We start from the raw sequence: 27,668 nt of genomic DNA, 5'->3' as shown, positions 1-27,668 counted from the left end.
CTCTGCTGTTCTCCACTCTGCTCCCCTCTCTGCTGTTCTCCACACTGCTCCCCTCTCTGCTGTTCTCCACACTGCTCCCCTCTCTGCTGTTCTCCACTCTGCTCCCCTCTCTGCTGTTCTCTACTCTACTCTCCTCTCTGCTGTACTCCACTCTACTCTCCTCTCTGCTGCTTTCCTCTGCTGTTCTCCACACTGCTCCCCTCTCTGTTGTTCTCTACTCTACTCTCCTCTCTGCTGTTCTCCGCTCTGCTCTCCTCTCTGCTGTTCTCCCCTCTGCTGTTCTCCACTCTGCTCCCCTCTCTGCTATTCTCTACTCTACTCTCCTCTCTGCTATTCTCCAATCTGCTCCCCTCTCTGCTGTTCTCCACTCTGCTCTCCTCTCTGCTATTCTCTACTCTACTCTCCTCTCTGGTGTTCTCCGCTCTGCTCTCCACTCTGCTGTTCTCCACTCTGCTCTTCTCTCTGCTCTTCTCTCTGCTGTTCTCCACTCTGCCCTCCTCTCTGCTGTTCTCCCCTCTGCTGTTCTCCACTCTGCTCCCCTGTCTGCTATTCTCCACTCTGCTCCCCTCTCTGCTGTTCTCCACTCTGCTCTCCTCTCTGCTGTTCTCCACTCTGCTCTTCTCTCTGCTCTTCTCTCTGCTGTTCTCCACTCTGCCCTCCTCTCTGCTGTTCTCCACTCTGCCCTCCTCTCTGCTGTTCTCCCCTCTGCAGTTCTCCACTCTGCTCTCCTCTCTGCTATTCTCCACTCTGCTCCCGTCTCTGCTGTTCTCCACTCTGCTCTCCCCTCTGCTATTCTCCACTCTGCCCTCCTCTCTGCTGTTCTCCCCTCTGCTATTCTCCACTCTGCTCCCCTCTGCAGTTCTCCACTCTGCTCTGCTCTCTGCTATTCTCCACTCTGCTCTCCTCTCTGCTGTTCTCCACTCTACTCTCATCTCTGCTGTTCCCCACTCTGCTCCCCTCTCTGCTGTTCTTCACTCTGCTCTCCTTTCTGCTGTTCTTCACTCTGCTCCCCTCTCTGCTGTTCTCCACTCTGATTCCCTCTCTGCTGTTCTCCACTCTGCTCCCCTCTCTGCTGTTCTCCACTCTGCACCCCTCTCCGCTGTTCTCCACTCTGTTCTGCTCTCTGCAATTCTCCACTCTGGTCTCCTCTCTGCTGTTCTGCTCTCTGCTGTTCTCCTCTCTGCTCCCCTCTCTGCTGTTCTCCACTCTGCTCTCCTCTCTGCTGTTCTCCACTCTGCCCTCTTTTCTGCTGTTTTCCCTCTGCTCTCACCTGTGCTGTTATCCATTCTACTCTCGTCTCTGCTGTTCTCCACTCTGCTCTCGTCTCTGCTGTTCTCCACTCTGCTCCCCTCTCTGCTGTTCTCCACTCTGCTCTCCTCTCTGCTATTCTCGACTCTACTCTTCTTTCTGCTATTATCCACTCTACTCTACTCTCTGCTGTTCTCCACTCTGCTCTCCTCTCTGCTGTTTACCTCTCTGCTATTCTCCACTCTGCTCCCCTCTCTGCTGTTCTCCACTCTACTCTCCTCTCTGCTGTTCCCCACTCTGCTCTTCTCTCTGCTGTTCTCCACTCTGCTCTCCTCTCTGCTGTTTTCCTGTCTGCTGTTCTCCACTCTGCTCTCCTCTCTGCTGTTTTTCTCTCTGCTGTTCTCCACTCTGCCCTCCTCTCTGCTGTTCTCTACTCTACTCTCGTCTCTGCTGTTCCCCACTCTGCTCTCCTTTCTGCTGTTCTCCACTCTGCTCCCCTCTCTGCTGTTCTCCACTCTGCTCCCCTCTCTGCTGTTCTCCACTCTGCTCCCCTCTCTGCTGTTCTCCACTCTGCTCTCCCCTCTGCTGTTCTCCACTCTGCCCTCCTCTCTGCTGTTCTCCTCTCTGCTCCCCTCTCTGTTGTTCTCCACTCTATTCTCCACTCTGCTCTCCTCTCTGCTGTTCTCCTCTCTGCTCCCCTCTCTGTTGTTCTCCACTCTGCTCTCCTCTCTGCTGTTCTCCACTCTGCTCTCCTCTCTGCTGTTCTCCTCTCTGCTCCCCTCTCTGCTGTTCTCCACTCTGCTCTCCCCTCTGCTGTTCTCCACTCTGCCCTCCTCTCTGCTGTTTTCCCTCTGCTCTCACCTGTGCTGTTCTCCATTCTACTCTCGTCTCTGCTGTTCTGCACTCTGCTTTTCTCTCTGCTGTCCTCCACTCTGCTCCCCTCTCTGCTGTTCTCCACTCTGCTCCCCTCTCTGCTGTTCTCCACTCTGCTCCCCTCTCTGCTGTTTTCCTCTCTGCTCCCCTCTCTGCTGTTCTCCACTCTGTTCTCCTCTCTGCTCTCCTCTCTGCTGTTCTCCATTCTACTCTAGTCTCTGCTATTCTCCACTCTGCTCTCCTCTCTGCTGTTCTCCACTCTGCTCTCCTCTCTGCTGTTCTCCATTCTATTCTCGTCTCTGCTGTTCTCCACTCTGCTCCCCTCTCTGATGTTCTCCACTCTGCTGTTCTCCACTTTGCTGTTCTCCACTCTGCTGTTCTCCACATTGCTGTTCTCCACTCTGCTGTTCTCCACATTGCTGTTCTCCACTCTGCTGTTCTCTCTGCTGTTCTCCACTCTGCTCCCCTCTCTGCTGTTCTCCACTCTGCTCTCCTCTCTGCTGTTCTCCACTCTGCTCTTCTCTCTGCTCTTCTCTCTGCTGTTCTCCACTCTGCCCTCCTCTCTGCTGTTCTCCACTCTGCCCTCCTCTCTGCTGTTCTCCCCTCTGCAGTTCTCCACTCTGCTCTCCTCTCTGCTATTCTCCACTCTGCTCCCGTCTCTGCTGTTCTCCACTCTGCTCTCCCCTCTGCTATTCTCCACTCTGCCCTCCTCTCTGCTGTTCTCCCCTCTGCTATTCTCCACTCTGCTCCCCTCTGCAGTTCTCCACTCTGCTCTGCTCTCTGCTATTCTCCACTCTGCTCTCCTCTCTGCTGTTCTCCACTCTACTCTCATCTCTGCTGTTCCCCACTCTGCTCCCCTCTCTGCTGTTCTTCACTCTGCTCTCCTTTCTGCTGTTCTTCACTCTGCTCCCCTCTCTGCTGTTCTCCACTCTGATTCCCTCTCTGCTGTTCTCCACTCTGCTCCCCTCTCTGCTGTTCTCCACTCTGCACCCCTCTCCGCTGTTCTCCACTCTGTTCTGCTCTCTGCAATTCTCCACTCTGGTCTCCTCTCTGCTGTTCTGCTCTCTGCTGTTCTCCTCTCTGCTCCCCTCTCTGCTGTTCTCCACTCTGCTCTCCTCTCTGCTGTTCTCCACTCTGCCCTCTTTTCTGCTGTTTTCCCTCTGCTCTCACCTGTGCTGTTATCCATTCTACTCTCGTCTCTGCTGTTCTCCACTCTGCTCTCGTCTCTGCTGTTCTCCACTCTGCTCCCCTCTCTGCTGTTCTCCACTCTGCTCTCCTCTCTGCTATTCTCGACTCTACTCTTCTTTCTGCTATTATCCACTCTACTCTACTCTCTGCTGTTCTCCACTCTGCTCTCCTCTCTGCTGTTTACCTCTCTGCTATTCTCCACTCTGCTCCCCTCTCTGCTGTTCTCCACTCTACTCTCCTCTCTGCTGTTCCCCACTCTGCTCTTCTCTCTGCTGTTCTCCACTCTGCTCTCCTCTCTGCTGTTTTCCTGTCTGCTGTTCTCCACTCTGCTCTCCTCTCTGCTGTTTTTCTCTCTGCTGTTCTCCACTCTGCCCTCCTCTCTGCTGTTCTCTACTCTACTCTCGTCTCTGCTGTTCCCCACTCTGCTCTCCTTTCTGCTGTTCTCCACTCTGCTCCCCTCTCTGCTGTTCTCCACTCTGCTCCCCTCTCTGCTGTTCTCCACTCTGCTCCCCTCTCTGCTGTTCTCCACTCTGCTCTCCCCTCTGCTGTTCTCCACTCTGCCCTCCTCTCTGCTGTTCTCCTCTCTGCTCCCCTCTCTGTTGTTCTCCACTCTATTCTCCACTCTGCTCTCCTCTCTGCTGTTCTCCTCTCTGCTCCCCTCTCTGTTGTTCTCCACTCTGCTCTCCTCTCTGCTGTTCTCCACTCTGCTCTCCTCTCTGCTGTTCTCCTCTCTGCTCCCCTCTCTGCTGTTCTCCACTCTGCTCTCCCCTCTGCTGTTCTCCACTCTGCCCTCCTCTCTGCTGTTTTCCCTCTGCTCTCACCTGTGCTGTTCTCCATTCTACTCTCGTCTCTGCTGTTCTGCACTCTGCTTTTCTCTCTGCTGTCCTCCACTCTGCTCCCCTCTCTGCTGTTCTCCACTCTGCTCCCCTCTCTGCTGTTCTCCACTCTGCTCCCCTCTCTGCTGTTTTCCTCTCTGCTCCCCTCTCTGCTGTTCTCCACTCTGTTCTCCTCTCTGCTGTTCTCCACTCTGCTCTCCTCTCTGCTGTTCTCCATTCTACTCTAGTCTCTGCTATTCTCCACTCTGCTCTCCTCTCTGCTGTTCTCCACTCTGCTCTCCTCTCTGCTGTTCTCCATTCTATTCTCGTCTCTGCTGTTCTCCACTCTGCTCCCCTCTCTGATGTTCTCCACTCTGCTGTTCTCCACTTTGCTGTTCTCCACTCTGCTGTTCTCCACATTGCTGTTCTCCACTCTGCTGTTCTCCACATTGCTGTTCTCCACTCTGCTGTTCTCTCTGCTGTTCTCCACTCTGCTCCCCTGTGCTGTTCTCCACTCTGCTCCCCTCCACTCTGCTCTCCTCTCTGCTATTCTCCACTCTGCTCTCCTCTCTGCTATTCTCCACTCTGCTCTCCTCTCTGCTGTTCTCCACTCTGCTCTCCTCTCTGCTATTCTCCACTCTGCTCTCCTCTCTGCTATTCTCCACTCTGCTCTCCTCTCTGCTGTTCTCCGCTCTGCTGTTCTCCGCTCTGCTCCCCTGTCTGCTGTTCTCCACTCGGCTCTCCTCTCTGCTGTTCTCCACTCTGCCCTCCTCTCTACTGTTCTCCTCTCTGCTGTTCTCCTCTCTGCTGTTCTGCTCTCTGCTGTTCTCCACTCTGCTCTCCTCTCTGCTGTTCTCCTCTCTGCTCCCCTCTCTGCTGTTCACCTCTCTGCTGTTCTCCACTCTGCTTTTCTCTCTGCTGTTCTCCACTCTGCTCCCCTCTCTGCTGTTCTCCACTCTGCTCTTCTCTCTGCCATTCACCACTCTGCTCTCCTCTCTGCTGTTCTGCACTCTACTCTCCACTCTGCTGTTCTCCACTCTGCTCTCCTCTCTGCTGTTCTCCTCTCTGCTCCCCTCTCTGCTGTTCTCCACTTTGCTCTCCTCTCTGCTGTACTCCCCTCTGCTCTCCTCTCTGCTGTTCTCCATTCTGCTATTCTCCACTCTGCTCTCCTCTCTTCTATTTTCCTCTCTACTGTTCTCCACTCTGCTCCCCTCTCTGCTGTTCTCCACTCTGCTCTGCTCTCTGCTATTCTCCACTCTGCTCTCCTCTCTGCTGTTCTCCACTCTGCTCTCATCTCTGCTGTTCTCCACTCTGCTCTCATCTCTGCTGTTCTCCACTCTGCACTCTTCTCTGCTGATCTCCACTCTGCTCTCGTCTCTGCTTTTCCCCACTCTGCTCCCCTCTATGCTGTTCTCCACTGTGCTCTCCTCTCTGCTGTTTTCCTCCCTGCTGTTCTTCACTCTGCTCCCCTCTCTGCTGTTCTCCACTCTGCTCCCCTCTCTGCTGTTATCCACTCTGCTCTTCTCTCTGCCATTCACCACTCTGCTCTCCTCTCTGCTGTTCTGCACTCTACTCTCCACTCTGCTGGTCTCCACTCTGCTCTCCTCTCTGCTGTTCTCCTCTCTGCTCCCCTCTCTGCTGTTCTCCTCTCTGCTCCCCTCTCTGCTGTTCTCCACTTTGCTCTCCTCTCTGCTGTTATCCACTCTGCTCTCCTCTCTGCTGTTCTCCATTCAACTCTCGTCTCTGCTGTTCCCCCCTCTGCTCTCCTCTCTGCTGTTCTCCACTCTGCTATTCTCCACTCTGCTCTCCTCTCTTCTGTTTTCCTCTCTGCTATTCTCCACTCTGCTCCCCTCTATGCTGTTCTCCACTGTGCTCTCCTCTCTGCTGTTTTCCACTCTACTCTCCTCTCTGCTGTTTTCCTCCCTGCTGTTCTTCACTCTGCTCCCCTATCTGCTGTTCTCCACTCTGCTCCCCTATCTGCTGTTCTTCACTCTGCTCTCCTCTCTGCTGTTCTCCAGTCTGCTCCTCCTCTCTGCTGTTCTCCACTCTGCTGTTCTCTCTGCTGTTCTCCACTCTTCTCTCCTCTCTGCTGTTCTCCACAGTGCTCTTCTCTCTGCTTTTCTCCACTCTGCTCTTCTCTCTGCTGTTCTCCAGATCTGTGTTCTCTCTCTTGTGCACCTGCAAATCCCACCTCTGCCGTGAATGGTCATAGAGTCATAGAGTTATACAGCACGGATAGAGGCCCTTCGGCCCATCGTGTCCGCGCCGGCCATCAAGCCCTGTCTAATCTAATCCCATATTCCAGCATTTGGTCCGTAGCCTTGTATGCTATGGCATTTCAAGTGCTCATCCAAATGCTTCTTGAATGTTGTGAGGGTTCCTGCCTCCACAACCCTTTCAGGCAGTGAGTTCCAGACTCCAACCACCCTCTGGGTGAAAAAGTTCTTTCTCAAATCCCCTCTAAACCTCCCGCCTTTTACCTTGAATCTATGTCCCCTTGTTATAGAACCCTCAACGAAGGGAAAAAGCTCCTTAGTATCCATCCTATCTGTGCCCCTCATAATTTTGTACACAATTGTGGTGATTGGTTTCCTCATCCGATGTCCTGTTGAAATCATCCATGGTGCCCCTCCCCACCACCAATCCTGATCTTTTCAGTTTGAAAGCCTCCAAACTTCTGAAAAAGCTGTATGATCACAAGAATTCTGTGTCAAATGTTTCCCAGAGGGAACTGAGACACCGTTTGTAAGCACTGAGCTTTTACTCACATCGGGCATTTCTAACTTTAAAGACCCCCATGAACTGCGGCTCAATCTCGCCTCCATTTCACTGGCGAGTTTCCTGAGCCCCGGGAAACCCGTGCAGGGCGCATTAAATTCAAGTACCTGTTGAATTCAATTTAAAATCGCCTCATTAACATCTGCTAAACATCTAAATGGCTGTGATAATTATCGACCCCCCTCCAGCGAGCAGGTTACTCACATGCAGCAAAAACGTGCCTCTGTTAAACCTGGAAGCGGACATGTTGGAGCCAGGTTGTGGTCTCATTTCAAATTTCTGTAATTATTACTTCCTACCCGACCATAACCCACTCATTCTTGGGGGTTACAATTCCCCCATTGCGCGAGCATGTGAAATGTGACAACAAATATCTTCAACAGGTCCAACCTTTCGGAGGAGACCTGTTGTACTTTCAACAGTTGATGTCTACCTTCCAGAACAGCCTGTCCATTTCTTGGCAGGACAAGTCCTTGTATGTCTTTCCCTTCATAGCCAATGGCTATTCATCTTGTGCCGGTATTTTTTTTAACCTATTGGGATATGATATGCCAATAATTCTGTTATATATGCAGTTGTTGCTGGACCAGAGGACATGATTTTGACCTGGAGCCGGGAAGAGAGCAGGTGGGTAGATTTTCACGTGGGAAACCCGGAAATGGAGTGAGCGCATCGGAATCTGCGATTGCAACTCAATTGAAGGCAATTATTTTTGCTTCCGGGTTTCCCAGAATTGACAAATTGATAGTCTGGCTGCCCTTTGGGAGGAAAAGCAGCCAGGAAGCAGATGCCAGGTAAGTCTGACATTGTGGGCGGGGGGAGAGGTCAGTCAGCGGGGAGGCTGGAGGCTATCGGGTGGGTGGGGGGTGGGGGTCAGCCGATCCCCGGGGTCCAAGCGCGCCAGGTGAGCTTGTTGGGCCTGGAGGAAACACTCCTGCTCCTTCAGGCCCACAAGCAGTGCCAACAAAGGCACTTACCTCATGGGTCCGGCCCTTCTCGCCTGCTTTCACCTGGCGAGATTCACGAGCCCCGGGAAAGCTGTCCTGGAGCCGTTAACTTTAGAGGTGAGTAATATTAAATAATATAAAACCTATTTCAACGAGGTTAATTGCCCCACTAATGACCTGCACGCCGGCACTAATTGGGAACGTGACATCTGCTATTTGGCTCTGTGTGCATCCAATGTGCCCACATTAAACCCGGAAGTGGGCGCGTTGGAGCCGGGTTGCGGTCGCAATTGCAAAAACGAGTATTTTTACCTCCCACCCGACTCCAACCCACCCGTCCTTGGGGGTTAAAACTCCCCCCAAGGACTCTGTTCCAGCTTGTTGAGTCCCAACTGATACAACTGCGTCACTTGTCTTTAGGTTGATTGAGGTAAATCCTATGATGTCCCAGCTTATGAAGTGATACCCCTTTTTCCTCAGATCATTCCCACATGCAATTTTGAACTTGATTCTAAACAAAGCAGTATCCAGTTCATTTGAACTTGGTTTTTGTGAAGTCTTGTGTTTCTTTTGCTACTAGCCCTCATTCTGACAAGAGTTCGCAAATTGCGTGCTTTTGTTGTGTATCCTTCATACCTCCTTTTGCATGTGAGTAGGATCCTTAGGATCTATCTATCATTTTTACCTAAGATTGTACAAGTATCATTTATCTCAGGAAATCATAATGCTGAGATTTTACGCCCCTTTCTGCACACCATGTGGTTCTTCCATTGGAAGTATCACGTGGTTGATGTACAGAAATTGTTACCTTTCTATCTTGGTTGGACAAAAATTTTGCTGGCAGTTGTTTTGATTGGGAAAAAGACAGTAAACGAAAGTTAGCAAATTGGATAGTGGAATTGGTTTTGCATTATATCTGGCAGGGTAGGAACCACCAAAGAAATGTTGTTCATTATATTCATTCAATGGTTGCCTTGTAGCATGCTGAGGGTTTCTCTTAAAGCTATCTGTAAGCCAGCTGCAAAGAGGAATTTGCATCCTGCAAGCGCCATTTACTTGAATTGACAGCTCGGGACAAGGCTGGCATTGCTCAAGCTTGAAGATGTAGGCCTTCAAAGTCATTGCCTTTTGTTTCTACACTATCTTATTTTATGGGAAGCTAAACAAATTGGGAAGAATGCTAGGTTCTGTACCTCAGGCAAAATGTTCCCCTTTTCACAGTCTAGCAAGTGCTGAGTATGCTCAAATATTTTCAGGTCCATTGGTGGGCCAAATGAATGTGTTGTAGTTTGTGACTTGCCCTTTGATGAGTCACCAACTGTTTAGTGCTGCAGAGGTAAACATCCTTAAGATAGTTCAAAAAATCACCTTTTGCAGGTGTATATTTTGAAGATAGTAATGCATTATTGATATTGGTGACTGTGAATATGTTAACAATAATCCAGTCCTAATATCAGTTTCTATTTGTGTTCTTGTTTAAAGTGGGTGGAGACAGTCACAGAAGAACGTAAGAAACAACGGGTAAATGAAGATGAAGAATTGTGGAGGGATGCTGACTTAGATGTGGTCATGTTTGATTGGCAGGATGCTGAAGAAGGCACTGATGACTGGATGAATGGGGAGTGGGAAACTGTTGAGCCACGTGACTCCAAGGCAAGCACCTTCGATCTCAAAGAAGTTCATAGAGCTCTGGTGGATGCTGAAGGGACTGTAAACAAGCCAACACCTTGCAGCAGTAAGTTGGATAATCTATCATTGGCCGAGGAGTTGATGCAGATCAGCCCTATATTGCACCATAATATTTCAGGCAAAACCAACTCTGATTCCCCTTCAGAAAATGGGGTCTTAGGTCACGCTGTTCTGTCAGGGAGTGATGTACAGGACTTTGAAGAGACAGGAAATGCATTAAATCATTGTTCCTCTTCAGACACTAGTAAACTGAGTAAAAAGTCAATGTTGGTTGCCTCAGATAAGAAGTCAGACCAAATCATTGCTATAGAGGATTATGCAGCATTAAAAGACAGAATTCCACTTGGACTTGAGTTTTCTGAGTGTTCTGACTCTCTGGATGATAATTCTTCAGTACTGGATAAAAATATATTAATTGCTGTTTGTGATGAAGAAAGAAAGAAATGTTCTTCAGCTGCTGAAATTGCAACAAAGAGTTTGGTAATGAGCATGAAATTGCAGGATCAGTCTGCTAAGGAAGCTACTGGGAAGTTGCAGCCAACATTGATAACTGATAGTGCAGAAACTGTGCACGGTGAACAGGAAACCAGTGCCCCTGCTTGCAAAGGTGGAAATGGTTGTTCTGGGCTTCATCCAGAGAAAAATCAAGAGGAACTGTCTGAAGAAAACAAAAGAAATTACACTGACTACACGGATGGTAAAGGTAAGATTTTTAAAAACATTTTGAGCACTGTAAAACTAATCATTATAATGCCTTGGCTTTATTTTGTAAACTGTCTGCAAAGGTGATGAATTAACTCCTTTACATTATATTTGTTTTAGGGGGAAACAAAGGTGGTTGCTTTTTGGTCACTGATATTTGCTGAAACAATTGACCCTTTTTTTGTAAGAGAAACTTGAAATGTTCATAAAGCTCATAACTGCACTTGATAGGTTTATCACAGAGGCAATTCAACATATGATATGGTACCTTTTTAGTGAGGTCTGAAAGTTTGATGCTCTGTGTGATAATTTTTAAATAATTTGTGTCCTTTGGAAATAATTGGTTTGAATACGTGCCTCAATTTGATAGCATCGATTCCTTAAAAGTTACAAAAATTAAGAGTTGCCGTAAGAGGCTTTTAAATGGAGTGGTACTTGTCCATTTTAACAGTTTTGCCCCCACCCTATAGCCTGTTGCAGAGAACGTACATAAGCGTATGCTTTACAAGAAGCAGCATGCTGCTTTTAGTTCCATGGAGTGGTGGGACACACATTTAATTTATTCTTTCCCCCGCTTTGTTGAATTATTAGCCGTGTTACCATGGGGAAGTATCTAGTATAACCCAGGCCCATAGAAAGATTTGCACCCAGGACATTATTTCATGTCTGCTGCTATGAGTCTACAGCAAAGAAAAATGGGAGAAAATTGGAGGGAAAATATCTACCCCCTCAATGATAAAAGATATTTCTTTACATTTTTTTTGTAATTTACCTCTGGGTGGATTTTGCTTTTGGTGTGCGGGGATGGGTAACGGCCATGTTATAATGGAGAGCTAGATACTAGCAATACTGCATTTATTGCCAATCCCTAGTTGCTTTTAGAAGGTGGTGGTGGGCCTTGTACTTGAATGATTACTTTATTTACAACTGGGTAGCTTGCTAGGCCATTTTGGAGAGCATTCAGAGTCAACCATATAATGTGGGACTGGAGTAACATGTAGGCCAAACTGGGTAAGGGTGGCAGGTTCTCTTCCCTGATGGGCATTAGTGAATTGGTTATTAATGTTCATTTTCTGCTCCTAGCCCACAAATTAATAGATCGATTGAATTCAATTTCATAACTTGTTAACTGACACAAATTCTAATCAGGAGACATTACAGTACAGTAGGGGACCTAACATGCATTTGAATGTAGTAGTACTTCGCACATGTTTTGTTTTATTTGCATATTTCTGAGTCACTGGCCAATACTTTCTAGAACTTCAGGGAAATATGATAAATTGCTCCCTTTTCTTCACCAACTCTCCCATGGTGACCAACGTAATAGAATATTGTGTATATTTTTAAATTCCTCTTCCGCTGAGAGATGTGACTTATTCATCTGTGATCACATGAGACAGTCTTTCTATTAATTTTATGATTGATTTGATGCATTAGGTTATTTTTAAAGGGCATCAACCATCTATCTACTGTTTATTTACATGCACCTTTGTCTTTCTTCAGGGACGCCTGGTGATTCAGCCATTGCTTTGAAGCCAAGTGCAAAGATTTCACCCGACGCTGCCATTTTAGACATTACCAAGACTCTGATTGGAATGAAGGTATGATTAAGCAAAATGCTTTTCGAAAGAATTGTTCTGTGAATTAACTGTTAAACAATCCCAATTTATGATTTAGTTTCTCTTTCTTTCCCCTTTTTTTTACATTGACTGATAAAATAAATACTGTAGTGTCACACCTAGCTGCAAGACCAATTTCCTTCAAAACACTAGATTGAAATCTAGTTACTAGATCTTTGGACTGGTTTGAGAAGATTACTAAGCCAGTACACTTATGGGTTGGACATTACCCTTTTAAAATACTAAATCATGTGCAAAAAATCTTTTTAAGACATTCTTTTGGGGGAGGGTGCAAAAATAGTACAGTAAATATACCTGTCCTTTATTTGTAGAATTATGGTTCATTTTTATTTTTGCCAATTTTCCCCCCCCTCCCCATCTCTTATGAAGTTGTTGACTCCTTGATCCGGTGCCTTTTGTGTATTTGACCCAAGTGACCATTATTCATGTACACGAGGTTTGACTCTGAATGTTGATGGATCATTTGACCATTGCGCGGGAACATATGAAGAGGAGGAGGCCATTCAGTCACCTCGAGCTTGTTCCACCATTCAATCAGAGCATGGCTGATCTGTACCTTAACTACATTTACCCGTCTGCTCCTAATCCCTTGATACCCTTCCCTAATAAAAACTTGTCACTCTCACTCCTGAAAATTTCAATTGACCCAGCATCTACAGCCTTTTTGGGGTAGAGAATTCCACATTTTCACTACCTTTTGTGTGAAAAAGTACTTCCTAATTTCACTCCTGAATGGACGGGCTCCAATTTTAAGATTGTGTCCCCTTGTTCTGGATTCCCCCACCAAAGGAAATAGTTCCTCTGTATCTACCCTATCAAATCCTTTTCTCATTTTAAACACCTCAATTAGATCACCTCTCAACCTTCTAAACTCAAGGGAACACAAGCCTAGTCTATGCAACTTGTCCTCATAATGTAACCCTTTAAGCCTTTTTATCATGAATCTGCAGTGTACCCCCTCCAAGGCTAATATATCCTTCCTGAGGAGCGGTGCCCAAAACTGAACACAGTACTGCAGATTGGGTCTGACCAAGGCTCTATACAACTGAAGTATCACTTCCTCCCTTTTGTATTCCAGCCCCCTTGAGATAAGGGCCAGCATTCCATTAGCCTTTTTGTACCTATCTACTAGCTTTTAGTGGTTTGTGTACCTGGACACCCAAATCCCTTTTGGTCCTCCACAGCACCTGGTCTCTCACCATTAAGAAAAAATTCCAATTTGTCTTATTTTGGATCCAAAGTCTCACACTTCCCCACATTGAACTCCATCTGCCACAGTTTTGCCCACTCATTTAATCTGACTATATCCCTTTGTAACTTCCTGCTCCCATCTACACAACTTATTGTGCCTCCTAACATAGTGTCGTCTGCAGACTTTGATATACAACCCCCTATTCCTTCATCCAATTCAGTGATAGATAGTGAAAAGCTGAGGCCCCAATACAGATCTCTGGGGGATACCGCTTATAAGAAAATAAGAAATAGGAGCAGGAGTAGGCCATACGGCCCCTCGAGCCTGCTCCACCATTCAACTCCACTTTCCCGCCCAATCCCCATATCTCTTGATTCCCCTAGAATCCAAAAATCTATCCATCTCAGCCTTGAATATATTCAACGGCTGAGCATCCACAGCCCTCTGCAGTAGAGAATTCCAAGGATTCACAACCCTCTGCGTGAAGAAATTCCTCCTCATCTCAGTCTTGAATGGCCGACCCCTTATCCTGTGACTATACCTCCTAGTTCTAGACTCTCTAGCCAGGGAAAACAATCTCTCAGCATCTACCCTGTCAAACCCTCTCATAATCTTATATGTTTCAATGAGATCATCTCTCATTCTTCTAAACTCCAGAGAGTATAGGCCCATTCTTCTAAACCTCTCTTCATAGGACAACCCTCTCATCCCAGAATTAATCTAGTGAACCTTCGTTGCCCACCTCCAAGGCAAGTATATCCTTCCTTAGATTAAGGTTAGGGTATGCAGTAATATATTATGTTATGTATATACTCCAGGTGAGGTCTCACTAAAGCCCTGTACAACTGTAGTAAGACTTCCTCACTCTTGTACTCCAACCCCCTTGCAATAAAGACCAACATGCCATTTGTTTTCCTAATTGCCTGCTGTACCTGCATACTAACTTTTTGTGTTTCTTATACGAGAACACCCAAGTCTATCTGAACGCCAACATTTAATAGTTTCTCACCATTTAAAAAAATATTCTGTTTTTCTATTCTTCCTACCAAAGTGAATAACCTCACATTTCCCCACATTATACTTCATCTGCCACCTTCTTGCCCACTCACTTAATCTGTCTATATCACTTTGCAGACTCTTTGGACTCGATTTTCAAGTGAAGTAGCGGGTGGTTGGGGGCGGGGGCAGGGGGGGCACCGAGAATCGCGGAAATCCCGAGCAGGTTCGGAACCCGGCTCCAACCCGCAGACTTCAGAGTTCCCCATTGATGCTTCTGGGTGCACGTGCGCCTCCCAAATGCGGAAGTCCCACCGGCAATGGTGGGATGATAGTTAAAACTTATTTAGATACTTGAAGTACTTAGGTTTGTCCACATTGAGGTAGGGGTCTGATTTTGAAACATCCTCAGCGTGTCTCCTGTGCTGTGGGAAACACTCCGTGTTCTACCAGATGTGTTTCAGCCAGCAGGACATTCAAATGCTTGTTTGACAGATGGGGAGAAAAGGTGAGTTCTTGTTGCAGGGCACTCACTTCTTTCACACAAACTTTTGGCTGCGAGATCTTTGTGTTTTCACTGAAAATTCTTACTTTCCACTCACAATTCTTCTGTTCACACATATTTAACAACTTTTTGGACCCCCTCAAACTCACACCATCAGGGGGGCGCCATGGCTGCATTCACCACTACATCCGAGGACGAGCAACATCACCATCCTGGCCAGGCACGGCGTCCACCTCCGCCACGTGGAGCTCCACAACACAGTGCTGCGCCACAGGCACCTGCACAAGAGCACAGAGGGAAACAACAGAGAGAGCGACATTGCAGGAGGCACTACCCTCGCCACCGGGTCTACAGACCGAGGCTCAGCTTCCTGGACCTCTATGAGGAGCAGTGCATACGGAGGCTGAGAGCAAGTCGCCAGGTGGTCGCAGACATTGGCAGCCACCTTCATGCCGAGCTGCTCCCGGCTGGGCCGAGCAGCATCTCATTACGCGTCACTGTGAAAGTCACCACTGCCCTCAACTTCTTCGCTTCCGGATCATTCCAGGGTGCCACCGGGTACATCGCCGGGGTCTCTCAGTCATCTGCACACAAGAGTATAAGGCAGGTCACGGAGAGCTTGTTTTACAGAGCCTCACAGTACGTCAACTTCCCCATGGACAACCTCAGCCAGATGGAGAGGGCAGTGGGATTCCACTCTGTGGCTTGTTTCCCATGGATGCAGGGTGTAATCGATTGCACCCATGTAGCAATACGAACACCTCCACACGAGCCAGGACTGTTCATCAACAGAAAGAGGTATCACTCCATCAGCACTCAGCTCGTTTGTGACCACGGCAAAAGATTCCTTCACGTGTGCGCCAGATTCCCTGGCAACTGCCGCGATTCCTTCATTCTGAGTGAATCCAACATCCCACCCCTCTTCCACGTACCGAACACCTGCAAGGGCTTGCTCCTCGGGGACAAGGGATACTCCCTGCACACGTGGCTCATGACACCTCTGAGGAATCCCATCACCGAGCAACTGTGTCGATATAATGACATCCACATTGCCACCAGGTCTACAATTGAGCATGCTATAGGGCTGCTCAAGATGCGATTTAGGTGATTTGATCGTTCTGGGGGAGTGCTTCAATACGCACCAGACAGAGTGGGACGCATTATAGTAGTGTATTGTGCCGTGCACAACATGGCACAACAGAGGGGTGCCACATGAGGAGGTCCCATCCACATCTGCCACCCACATTGAGGAGAAGGTGGAGGAGGAGGAAGCGGAGGAGGAAGAGGAGGAACCCATGGGCAGAGCAGCAGCTCACCTGGCTACTCGTGAGGCCAGGGAGTCACTGATATGTGAACGGTTCTCCTAACTTCAGACACTGTGAAGAGTCCAGTCCTCACACCACCTGGAAAGAGCAGCGCCCACACCAGCACTCCCCCACCCCTCCCTGCACAAAACAGTCCTGCAGGTACACATACACCATTGTAAAGTGACCCAATGTGTGGCATCAAGTGTCGCCGTTCATGGTGAACTTCATGAAAGGGCCCTATCACAAAAGCCAGTCAAGAATGGCCAAGACGTGGCAGTAGTGGTGACAATCATAACATTTAATGTGACTTTAAGAAAAAGCAAATATAAATGAAAAACATGATCATCTGTCAAACATCCTTGAACATACCCTTCATGCTCACAAAACCTTCACCTTTCTCTTACAACTTCTTCTACATGGTGCAGCCCCTGTGGCTGCAGCAGAGGTAGTGGCAGGTTGCTCATGTTCATGCCCTGACTGCTTAAGTGCTTTGGGCCTACGCCCTCTGGGTTTCGGTGCCCATGAGGGCCCCTCCAAAGACTGCTCCACCTGCACCTGTGCCGGGACAGACTCGGCCACCTGGAGAGGAGGCAGCATTGCAGGTACTGGTTGAGAGGGGGGCAACGGGTGAGACGTGGGAGCTCTTTGAGTGGCGTCCCCACTTCCTTGTTCCCATTTGCCATCATCCCTCCCCGGGCCAGGGCCTCATCACTCCTACCACTCTGCTGGACAACAGTTTGGAGGACATGTGTGATGCCTTGTAAGGTCAGTGCTAGTGTATCTGCCTGCCTGTCAGGCCGTTGTCAGGACCTGAATGGACTCATATGTGACCCGTGCTTGAAGCTCAACGGGGCCAGCCATCTCTCCATCGCAGACATTCCCGCACTTATCTGCGACACTATCTCAGAGAGTTGCTCACGTCCCTCTGACAGTATCTCAAAAATTCCCTCCTGTACCTGTGCCACCATTCTGCTCATGCAGGAGTTGGATTCCTCCATCCTCAGCTGAGCAGAGCCTGGAGAGGAGTGCTCCCACTGACGCGGACTCTCCACAGCTGCCCCTGCCACTAGTGTCTGCTCGCGTTCACATATACGTGGTGACTCACCAGATGCCAACCCAACTAACTGAGTACTAGGATCCACCGAGGTGTGAGTATCTGCGCTGGTGGATGGCTCACTAAGATGTGACAGTGCACCCTCAGAGGCTGGCAGGTCCTCTGAGGAACCGCCCTCTGCCGCCACTGCGGTCACGGAAGGGCCTGTAAGAGAACAGAAGGCAATATTAAGCATCATCACAGATGTGTCATGTTGCGATGAGCATACTAAGGTGTTGAAGATGGCAAGTATTGTTAACATCAGTTCATGTTCTGTGTGATGAATGTTAAAGTTGTGTCACCAAACGTTTGTGGGGTGCCAGTTTCGCCGTCCCCGATGGACAGGCACTCGAGGGTGTGGCTGAGCTCCAGCGCCTCCTGCACCGTGTCTTGTTGTGGCCCCCCTCCAGTCCTCGCCCTTTCGCGTGCATTTTGCGCTCTCTTCTCCTAGAAGGGGAGAATGAACAGGAGTGATGGTGAAGTGGCCAACTGATGAATGCATTGCTTTGGATGAGGCTGACCCTGAAAGAAATGCATTAGAAGGTGAGTGTGAGACAGAGTCATGACATTGTAGAGATTGGGATGAGTGGTAGTGGTGGGGTGACTAATGGGGAGGTGAGGAAGTGCAGGTAAGTTGAGGATGAACCTTAAGTAGGTGTGAGGAGTAGTCTTGGCAGTGCAGAATGAGTTGGGGGTTGGGGCGGTGATGTGCAACATGGAATGTAGGAGAATCAGTAAGTGTACTCACTTTTGCTGACCTAGTTAGGTCATTGAAGCGCTGCCTGCACTGGATCCAGGTGCAGGAGATGTTGCTGCTGCTGGTGGCCTCCTCTGCCACCTCGAACCAGGCCCTCTTGGTGGCAGAGGCAGGGCACTTCCTCCCGTCTGCTGGGTAGAACACTTCCCTCCTCCTCCTCACCCCGTCCAGTAGCACCTGGAGTGAGGCATTCCTGAACCTTGGAGCAGCCTTGCCCCAATGTGGTCTGTGGGTGTTTGCTTCAGCAAAAGCCTTTGGAGCAATGGCCCTTCAAATAGAGCTCCTCCAGCTGATAGCCTGTGATGCGGGTGCGCAGTTCGCACGCTGCGCAGCTTTCGGACGGCAAACCCAGAAGCCACGTTAAGTGGCACCAATTCAACTGCTATCGCGTGGGAAACGGACATTTTTTACTGGTCGGGTTACCTGCACGCCCATTCACCCCCCTACTGCCATCCCACCTCCATTCTAATATCGGGGCCTTTGTGTCCTCCTGACAGCTTACTTTCCCACCTAGCTTTGTATCATCAGCAAACTTGGATACATTAAGCTCGGTCCCTTCATCTAAGTCATTAATATAGATTGTAAATAGCTGAGGCCCAAGACCGATCCCTGCGGCACCCCACTAGTTACAACCTGCCAACCTGAGAATGACCCGTTTATCCCTACTCTCTGTTTTCTGTTCTTTACCCAATCCTTTATCCATGCTAATATATTACCCCCAACTCCATGAGCCCTTACCTTGTGTAACAACCTTTTATGTGACACCTTATCGAATGCCTTTTGAAAATCCAAATATACTATATCCATTGGCTCCCCTTTATCTACCCTGCTAGTTACATCCTCAAAAAACACTAATAAATTTGTCAAACACGATTTCCCTTTCATAAAACCATGTTGACTCTGCTTAACCATATTATGATTTTCCAAGTGCCTTATTACCACTTCCTTAATAATGGATTCCAGCATTTTCCCAACGACTGATGTCAGACTAACTGGCCTGTAGTTCCCTATTTTCTCTCTCCCTCCCTTCTTGAATAGCGGGGTAACATTTGCTACCTTGCAATCCACTGGGACCGTTTCAGAATCTAGAGAATTTTGGAAGATCATAACCAATGCATCCACTATCTCTGCTGCCACCTCTTTTAGAACCCTAGGATGTAGGCCATCAGGTCCGGGGATTTGTCGGCTTTTAGTCCCAGTACTTTTCCTCTACTGACACTAATTGTTTTAAGTTCCTCACTCTCATTTATCCTTAGTTCCCACTATATTTGGTACGCTTTTTTTGTGTCTTCTACTGTGAAGACAGATACAAAATAATCGTTTAACCCATCTGCCATTTCCTGATACCCCATTATAATTTCTCCTGTCTCAGCCTTTAAGGGAGCCACGTTTACTTTTGCTACTCCCTACCGTTTTACATACTTGTAGAAGCTCTTACAATCCGTTTTTATATTTCTTGCTAGTTTACTTTCATATTCTATTTTCTCCCTTGTTATTAATTTTTTGGTCGTCCTTTGTTGGTTTCTATACTCTCCCAATCCCCAGGCTTATTACTATCCTTGGCAACATTATAGGCCTCTTCTTTTAATCTAATACTCTCCTTAACTTCTTTAGTTGGCCATGGGTGGATCACTTTTTCTGTGGACTTTTTATTTCTCAATGCAAGGTATACTTGTTGAGAATATTGAAATGTTTCTTTAAATGTTTGCCATTACTTTTCAACTGTCAAACCCTTTAATTTAATTTCCCAATCTACCTTTGACAACTTAGTTTCTGACTTAAGTACGTTACTTTCAAACTCAAGTGAAATTCTATCATATTATGATCATTCTTCCCCAGAGGTTCTTTTACTGTGAGATTACGAATTAACCCTGTCTCATTACATAATACAAGATCTAAAATAGCCTGTTCCCTGGTTGGTTCCATGACATATTGCTCTGGGAAACTGTCTCGAATGCATTCCATGAACTCGTCCTCCAAACTACCTTTGCCAATTTGATTTGCCCAGTCTATATGCAGATTAAAGTCCCCCATGATGACTGCATTTCCTTTGTTACAAGCTCCCATTATTTCATGATTAATACTCTGTCCAACGGTATTGCTACTATTATGGGGCCTATAAACTACTCCCACCAGTGTTTTCTGCCCCTTGTTATTTCTTATTTCCATCCATACTGATTCTACTTCCTGATCCTCCGAACTAAGATCTTTTCTCACCACTGTCCTTATGTCATCCTTTATTATTAGGGTTACACCCCTCCTTTTCCATTCTGCCTGTCTTTTCTAAGTGTCATGTACCATGTCTCTGTAATGACTATTAGGTCAAACCCATTTATCTCTATTTGTGCAATTAATTCATCCATCTTGTTACGAATGCTCCATGCATTCAGATAAAGAGCCTTTAATTTTGACTTTTTACCATTTTTTCCTGCTTTGACCTTATTTGTTGTTGCACTATTATTGTTAAACTCTCTGTCCCTTCCTGCCACACTCTGCTTATCTTAACCCAAGTCACTACACTGTTCTATTGTTTTAACTTTTCTCATTAGATTTCTAATCTTGTCACATTTTGCCGATCAGTACATTTCCTTTATTCCTATCTCCTACCTCCCAACCCATGTCATAAGATGGGGGTAATCACAGCAAACCCCATCCTGATTTTTTATCAGGATTAGGAACAGAAACCCCAGCTGATTTTCCCCCTCACTATCTTGGGCACTGAGACTGATGGAGGTACTCTAACACCACCCTGGCTGAGATCAGATAACTCCACACAGACAAGGGATTGAATTTAGGACCTTAGTAAGGTTCTGTCAGTCATGTGAGTTTTACTTAATTGAAAATGGAAACCAATGCCTTAGTTCATAATTTCTGATTGCAGTCTCGAACTGGAGAGTCTTCTTGGCCTTGATCTTATGCAACATTTGAAAACTCCTTTTGGTTTTGGACCTATTAGAATGTAATGCATTTCATAAATCTATGCTAGAATAAACTTAATAACTAAAAACAACAAACGGTAAAGAAATCCAGGGTATCAATTGCTGCAGGTTTGTTGCATCATTTTTTGTCCACATTTTGTGCTATTTATTAAGGGTAGAATTAAGAGCCTTCAGTTACTTGATAAACTAAAAAAATAAACGTCAATTTGGAAAAATGTGAATTCTGTTAAAATATGTATACATATAATTTTCTGATTCAACATATAGTAAGAAACTAAGAATTTTTACCCTATCCTGAGGGTGTAACAGCACTTTGGCATACCAACAGCTGCAGCACACAATACTAGGACCTAGGTTTGTGAATTGTTGATCTTGGCTGTTCTGGTGGAGCGGGTGTGTATGGAATAGAAACCAACAGCTTTCCCGCAGGGAGGAGCAGAAAATTGGAAAGCACATCACTTTAGGCTGCTTTCACATAATTTCCAAACAGAAGGTTACAGAGAGATATCAGCAGAACCCATGGAGCAAATCCCTTTTACAGCTGGTCTGTTATATGGGCAAACCTTGCAAGATGAAGAAGAATCATAGAATAATACAGCACAGAAGGAGACCATTCAATTCATTGTGCCTATGCCGGCTCTTTGAAAGAGCTACCAATTAGTCCCACTTCCCTGCAAATTTTTCCTTTTTAAGTAGAGATGCAAGTTACTATTGAATCTGCTTCCATCACCCTTTCAGGCCGTGCATTCCAGATCATAACAACTCGCTGCTTAAAAAAATTTTCCTCATCTCCCCTCTCCCCAATTACCTTAAATCTGTGTACTCTGGTTACCGATCCTCCTGCCAGTGGAAACAGTTTCTCCCTAGTATTCTATCAAAACCCTTCAGGATTTTGAGCACCTATATTAAATCTCCCTTCTCTGCTCTAAATAGAACAACTCCAGTTTCTCGAGTCTCTTCAGATAACTGAAGATATACATAAGGAAGATAGAATAACATAGAATTTTACAGCACAGAAACAGGCCATTAGGCCCAAAAGGTCTATGCCGGTGTTTGTGCTCCACATGAGCCTCCTCCCACCTTACTTCATCTCACCCTATCAGCATACCCTTCTATTCCTTTCTCCCTTGTGTATTTATCCAGCTTTCCTTTAAATGTGTCTATGCTATTCACCTCAACTACTCCTCGTGGTTGCAAGTTCCACATTCTAACCACTCTGTGAGTAAAGAAGTTTCTCCTGAATTGCTTATTGGATTTATTAATGACTATCTTATATTTATGGCCCCTGGTTTTGGACTCCCCCACAAGTAGTGTTTTACCTTTCATATATTTCACACTGATGAAAAACAAGCTGATGCTATAATGCACAGCAATCTTATACCACACAACAGCAGAACACCATGTGGATCAATGTCGCCCAATGCAAGTGTCTTAAAGTTAGGTGATCTCTTCACTTGGGTTCCCCAGAGCATAGTCCAGCCCTAGCTCAACTCTATTGATGTATGAAGGATGTCCTTTTGCACAGAGCAAAGACCTTGCAAAGTATATCTTTGTATTTATATCTTTGTATTTATGTCTTTATATCTTTGTATGCACTGACATTCTAACGTGTCGGAATCTCATTTAAACTCATGGGCAGGGTGGTCCTGACTGGATAAGCTTCGGAAAACTTGCCAGTTCTCTCTGCTAGTAAGCTGCATGGTTTTAGCTTCTTAAACTCCAGCAATGTCCCTATGATGTACAGAAATTTACTGACATAAATATGCTAGGCCAAAGTTAGAATCCAAGTCTTGACTATCATTCGAACGGAACAACATTTTCTTGGGTGAAATATGCCACTTGTAGGTTGTTCTTCTAGGTGGTGCAATTTACAGTAGTAGAGATAGGTACCTTGCCAACTCCAGTGGTGGTTTACCTTTAAGATGTTGCCAGCAGAAGGTGAATGTTGTAAAATCACATACTTTTTTTGCCAAGTGGAAAGTTTATAAATGACACGTAAGGAGACATTTTAAACCCCACCCCTGCCACGAGGGGTGGGAGAGGGTTGGGGGTGGGCGGTGGTTAAAAATAAAATATTGGGTAACCTGATCCCAACCTGCCATGAGTGTGACTGCTTCCAGTTTAACCGTGGCAGGTTTGGGGGCGTCCGAGTAAACCCATTCTGGAGAGGCGGGTCTGTATTTATAATACGTAAATGAGGCTCTGTTCCTGAGATTTTGGCAGCGATTTAAATTTAGCGCAGGCCGCCCAGGTTTCCCAGGGCTCGGGAAACCCGGCAGCTAAAGGGGGGCAGATCCAGCAGGTAAGTGCTGGCCCTCAAGCAAATCTTCTGCCACGATTCGCAGACCCTCTCCTTCCAAACCCGCAATGTTTCTCGGTCCCCCCACTTTCTCAATTGCCAGCCCGATCCTCTCTTACCCCCCCCCCACCAACCCGCGATGTCTCCCGGTCACCCCTCCTTCCTGATTGCCGACTCTTGCCTCCCACCCCACCCCCTTCCCGATTGCCATTTCCCCACCAACCTGCAATGTTTTCTCGGTTGCCGGGGACCGTCCCCAACGATCCCAGGCTGCAGCCTTCTATCGCTGGCTTTCCGCACGGAAGCCAGCCAGCCTGTCAATTTGGCCAGCTGCCAGGCAGGAAACAGGGTACAAAAATGCTAATGAGGTCCTGCTGTTAAACTTGGCAGGACCTCCGCATCATAGAAGAATCATAGAAGTTACAACATGGAAACAGGCCCTTCGGCCCAACATGTCCATGTCGCCCAGTTTATACCACTAAGCTAGTCCCAATTTCCTGCACTTGGCCCATATCCCTCTATACCCATCTTACCCATGTAACTGTCCAAATGCTTTTTAAAAGACAAAATTGTACCCGCCTCTACTACTGCCTCTGGCAGCTCGTTCCAGACACTCACCACCCTCTGAGTGAAAAAATTGCCCCTCTGGACCCTTTTGTATCTCTCCCCTCTCACCTTAAATCTATGCCCCCTCGTTATAGACTCCCCTACCTTTGGGAAAAGATTTTGACTATCTACCTTATCTATGCCCCTCATTATTTTATAGACTTCTATAAGATCACCCCATAACCTCCTACTCTCCAGGGAAAGAAGTCCCAGTCTGTCTAACCTCTCCCTATAAGTCAAACCATCAAGTCCCGGTAGCATCCTAGTAAATCTTTTCTGCACTCTTTCTAGTTTAATAATATCCTTTCTATAATAGGGTGACCAGAACTGTACACAGTACTCCAAGTGTGGCTTCACCAATGCCCTGTACAACTTCAACAAGACATCCCAACTCCTGTATTCAATGTTCTGACCAATGAAACCAAGCATGCCGAATGCCTTCTTCACCACCCTATCCACCTGTGACTCCACTTTCAAGGAGCTATGAACCTGTACTCCAAGATTTCTTTGTTCTATAACTCTCCCCAACGCCCTACCATTAACGGAGTAGGTCCTGGCCCGATTCGATCTACCAAAATGCATCACCTCACATTTATCTAAATTAAACTCCATCTGCCATTCATCGGCCCACTGGCCCAATTTATCAAGATCCCGTTGCAATCCTAGATAACCTTCTTCACTGTCCACAATGCCACCAATCTTGGTGTCATCTGCAAACTTACTAACCATGCCTCCTAAATTCGCATCCAAATCATTAATATAAATAACAAATAACAGCGGACCCAGCACCGATCCCTGAGGCACACCGCTGGACACAGGCATCCAGTTTGAAAAACAACCCTCTACAACCACCCTCTGTCTTCTGTCGTCAAGCCAATTTTGTATCCAATTGGCTACCTCACCTTGGATCCCCGGCATTTTCAGATTTCTGCCCTGACAACACGCGCCCCTGCTCCCTTCTCGTAAATATTGGGGCCAGAGTATCTCTGTGCCTCAGTTTGCATGAATTAAATGTCCTCTTTAACTCTCCTGAGGCCTGGCTGTGTGCTTACTAATTGGTATTTTGGGCATGCATAGAAGTTGATTTGGTATTACAGTTGGATAGCGGTGTCATCATATCTGGCTGTTTGCTATCTTGTACTTCTTACTAGAATAAATAAATCCAAGCAGTACAAGCTTTAACAACTACAAGGTACTTGCATAGTTTTACTTGTGAAATTATTTGGCACTTACATAGACTACTTTTTAAAGTTATACCATCTTCATAAGTATTTGGCAAACTTTTTGTGCCAAGAAAGGAGATCCAAGCACATGTTGCTAAACAGCTTTGATAAGACAATGCTTCTTTTACTAAGAGTGCCCTATCCCCATTAAATTGAGCAGAGACTTGTGGACAGTCACACCTTGCTGATGTGATCACATTACTTGCATGTCACTGGCTGCTTAAACTATTCCTTAAAGAACAGGGATGTGACATGCAAGTGATGTGATCACATGAGTTGCTAATAAAATAGCCTAATTCAGTTTTTATGAAGCACAACTTGGTAATTAATGTTTGCTTTCCTGTTCCTTTCTTTTCCAGGTTGAAGAAAATTGAAATAAATGCCTTACTGATGGTATTATATAATCAAGATATCAAGATTTTCTGCTTCTTGAGTGCACTTCTCACATCAATAAGTTATTGACAGTATTTCTCTTATAGTGTATAAGCTACAAGCTTCATAGTACACAAATAACATGCAAAATTAGAAACCTTACACTAGCTGAGGCCAAAACATTTTTTTAAATTACTAAACAAAATTTCTGTATTGATTTCACTTTATTTGCTTTTCTATAATTTGATTGGTTGCAATTGCTGCATATTTAAGCACTTTATTTCTATTATATAATTAATTTTATTTGAATTTTGTGAGAATGTGGTGCATTTGGCATGATGGCTGCAGAATAGGTAATGCTTGACAAATGGATTCCAATTTTAGAATAAAATTGGTCTCTGTGAATGGGATTTAGTTTAGGACACTGGATTTAACAGGTATGTTTTCAAATTTTTGGCCTCTTTAAAGGGACAAATAGGTTTCAACAAAATGTCTCTGGACAACATTGATGTGAATAGTGATTTGCATTGGTATTGTATTTATGCTTAGTCAACATTATTGGTTTGGAATACTATAAATTAGTGCCTAGGAGAAAATGCAGAACAACTCATTTACTGTGAGTTGATTGACAAGCATAATATTAAAAAAACGTAAGTTATATAATAAGTGCTCTTCAGATAGAAAGAATATAAACAGGCTCTTAAAGGGTCACAATAAAATTAGTTTGGGCTGGTCTCAGTCCAATTTCCAGTAGGCCCTGCACAACTCTGACACCACATTTGTGACAAATTTGCCAGTTTTGCTCAGACAGGCTGGTGTGTGTTGGGAAATGAAACATCTCAGTGCCAGGAGAGAAGAGTCTTCAGATGTTGAGGCTGGTGATGCACTGGCAAGGCAGCTGAAAGGGATCGCTCTACTGAATATGAGTCCTCTATTATATCTGACTTAATACCACATGGAGTGTTCTTCCCCCTTGGCTTTTAAGGTGGCAGCCCACCACCCTCTTTTCAAATCCTCCTTCCAAGTTTATAATCATATGCACTTTGAGGAAGAAAGCGATTACAGTAAAAGTAACCATTACATTGATATTTGCAATATATTCAGTTGCTTTTTGATAACCAGCAGCGTTGTGATCAAGCTGCGGGTTGCAATTGTTAAGTCCATGTGTAGAAAACACTGACATTATTTAATGGCATTGCAACAACTTTTGGTACAAAACAATGCGGATTCAAATGTTGGAGTAAGAAATACCAGTGTTTGACCGGAGTTATCCAGGACTGAAAACACTGAACAAGCTGGTACAAACATCTAAAGTCTGCTAATTCCAGCTGAAAGCTGAAAATCAGCCTGTGTGTTAGTCAGGTAGATTATACCTCCTGGCATGCAAACTGAATTAGCCATTCCTAATTCAGAGTTCTGGGAGAATTGCATTGAGGTCAGGTTATAATGTCACAAATCAAATGTGAATTAGAGTTAAAAGTACAAGATGTTGTCACTGTTCGTTGCAAATTGAAAAAGTTAGCATTCCCAGCATTTTGCCCCTCACCTTGATGAGCGAAATGCACTGTTTTTTTAAAATAAATTAGCTTTTGTGTGAATACATTGGGTTGGTGAAGAGATTTAGGAACTGCAATCATGCAGGATTTCCAGCTTTCATCCATAATTACCATTCTTCAAAAGCATAAAGTCTAAGTTTATCTGAGTGATCCTGTTCAGTATTGAAGGTTGGATTGAAAGTGGGGCCATTAATGCTACATGAGGAGGGAGGAAGATGTTGTTTTAGATTCAGTAATGGGCTGAAACATTGGTATGGTGCAGTGTTAATATACACCTTAAGTTTACACATTTCAATAATGTGTATTGTTTGATATTTCATTTGTATTTACAAATTTTATCAATTGATAAATTTGATATTTTTGTTACTCATGTCATGTAACCAACAATTAAGATAAAGTGAGTCCATGGAAACACTGGTTACTGATGTACATGCTAGAGCATGGTTTGGAGTTTATATATTTAAAGCAATTAATATCTGTGGCAGCCTTAGACTGGATTGAAGGTTAGAATTGGTTTATTTTGAAAGCTGATTTAAAATTCTATGAAATTATTAAAACAAAAATGTCTTGTGTTTAATGGGCCTCTGGCAGAGTTTTTCTTTTAGTTGTTGAATACTTCATACAGATCTCTTGATAACTAAATTAATTTGTTTCTAAAATGTTAAAACAAAGTTAATGTGTAAACATTGTGACAGTGCATTGCATTGATGGTCCAAATGCAGTGCCCCAGTGTGATGTATCATAGATTTGTGTTCACAGTTACCCATGCCATCGAGAAGGTGGTGAATCCACAGGCAAGGAGAAAGAAAAAGTATATGGCAAATCACCTCCAACTGTTCAGCTTTCTTTGGCAGAGGCCTGGGTACAAGTCACTTGCCCATTAACAGAACTTGGCATATGGCAGAAAGAATTTTGAAAGGGGAAGTTTTTTAAATGAAAAAAT

The 27,668-nt window shown here is 45.8% G+C and overlaps 1 protein-coding gene across 6 annotated transcripts in view; it reads left to right on the top strand.

The window, feature by feature from the left end:
• Positions 1-27,302, top strand: part of LOC137326213 (coiled-coil domain-containing protein 9-like) — a 299,122-nt gene extending 271,820 nt beyond the window's left edge. For 4 of the 6 annotated variants that reach the window (XM_067991093.1, XM_067991092.1, XM_067991095.1 and 1 more), the window contains 3 exons: positions 9,332-10,241; positions 11,744-11,841; positions 25,157-27,302. In XM_067991093.1, the coding sequence (XP_067847194.1) occupies positions 9,332-10,241; positions 11,744-11,841; positions 25,157-25,171 (1,023 nt within the window). In that variant the 3' untranslated portion in view covers positions 25,172-27,302. The remainder of the gene's footprint in view (positions 1-9,331; positions 10,242-11,743; positions 11,842-25,156) is intronic. The other 2 variants (XM_067991094.1, XM_067991096.1) reach the window with 2 other exon arrangements.
• Positions 27,303-27,668: the final 366 nt, after the last annotated feature.

The sequence above is a fragment of the Heptranchias perlo genome, chromosome 10, assembly GCF_035084215.1.
Source record: "Heptranchias perlo isolate sHepPer1 chromosome 10, sHepPer1.hap1, whole genome shotgun sequence".
NCBI lineage: Eukaryota > Metazoa > Chordata > Chondrichthyes > Hexanchiformes > Hexanchidae > Heptranchias > Heptranchias perlo.
This window is presented reverse-complemented; position numbering and strand designations above follow the sequence as displayed.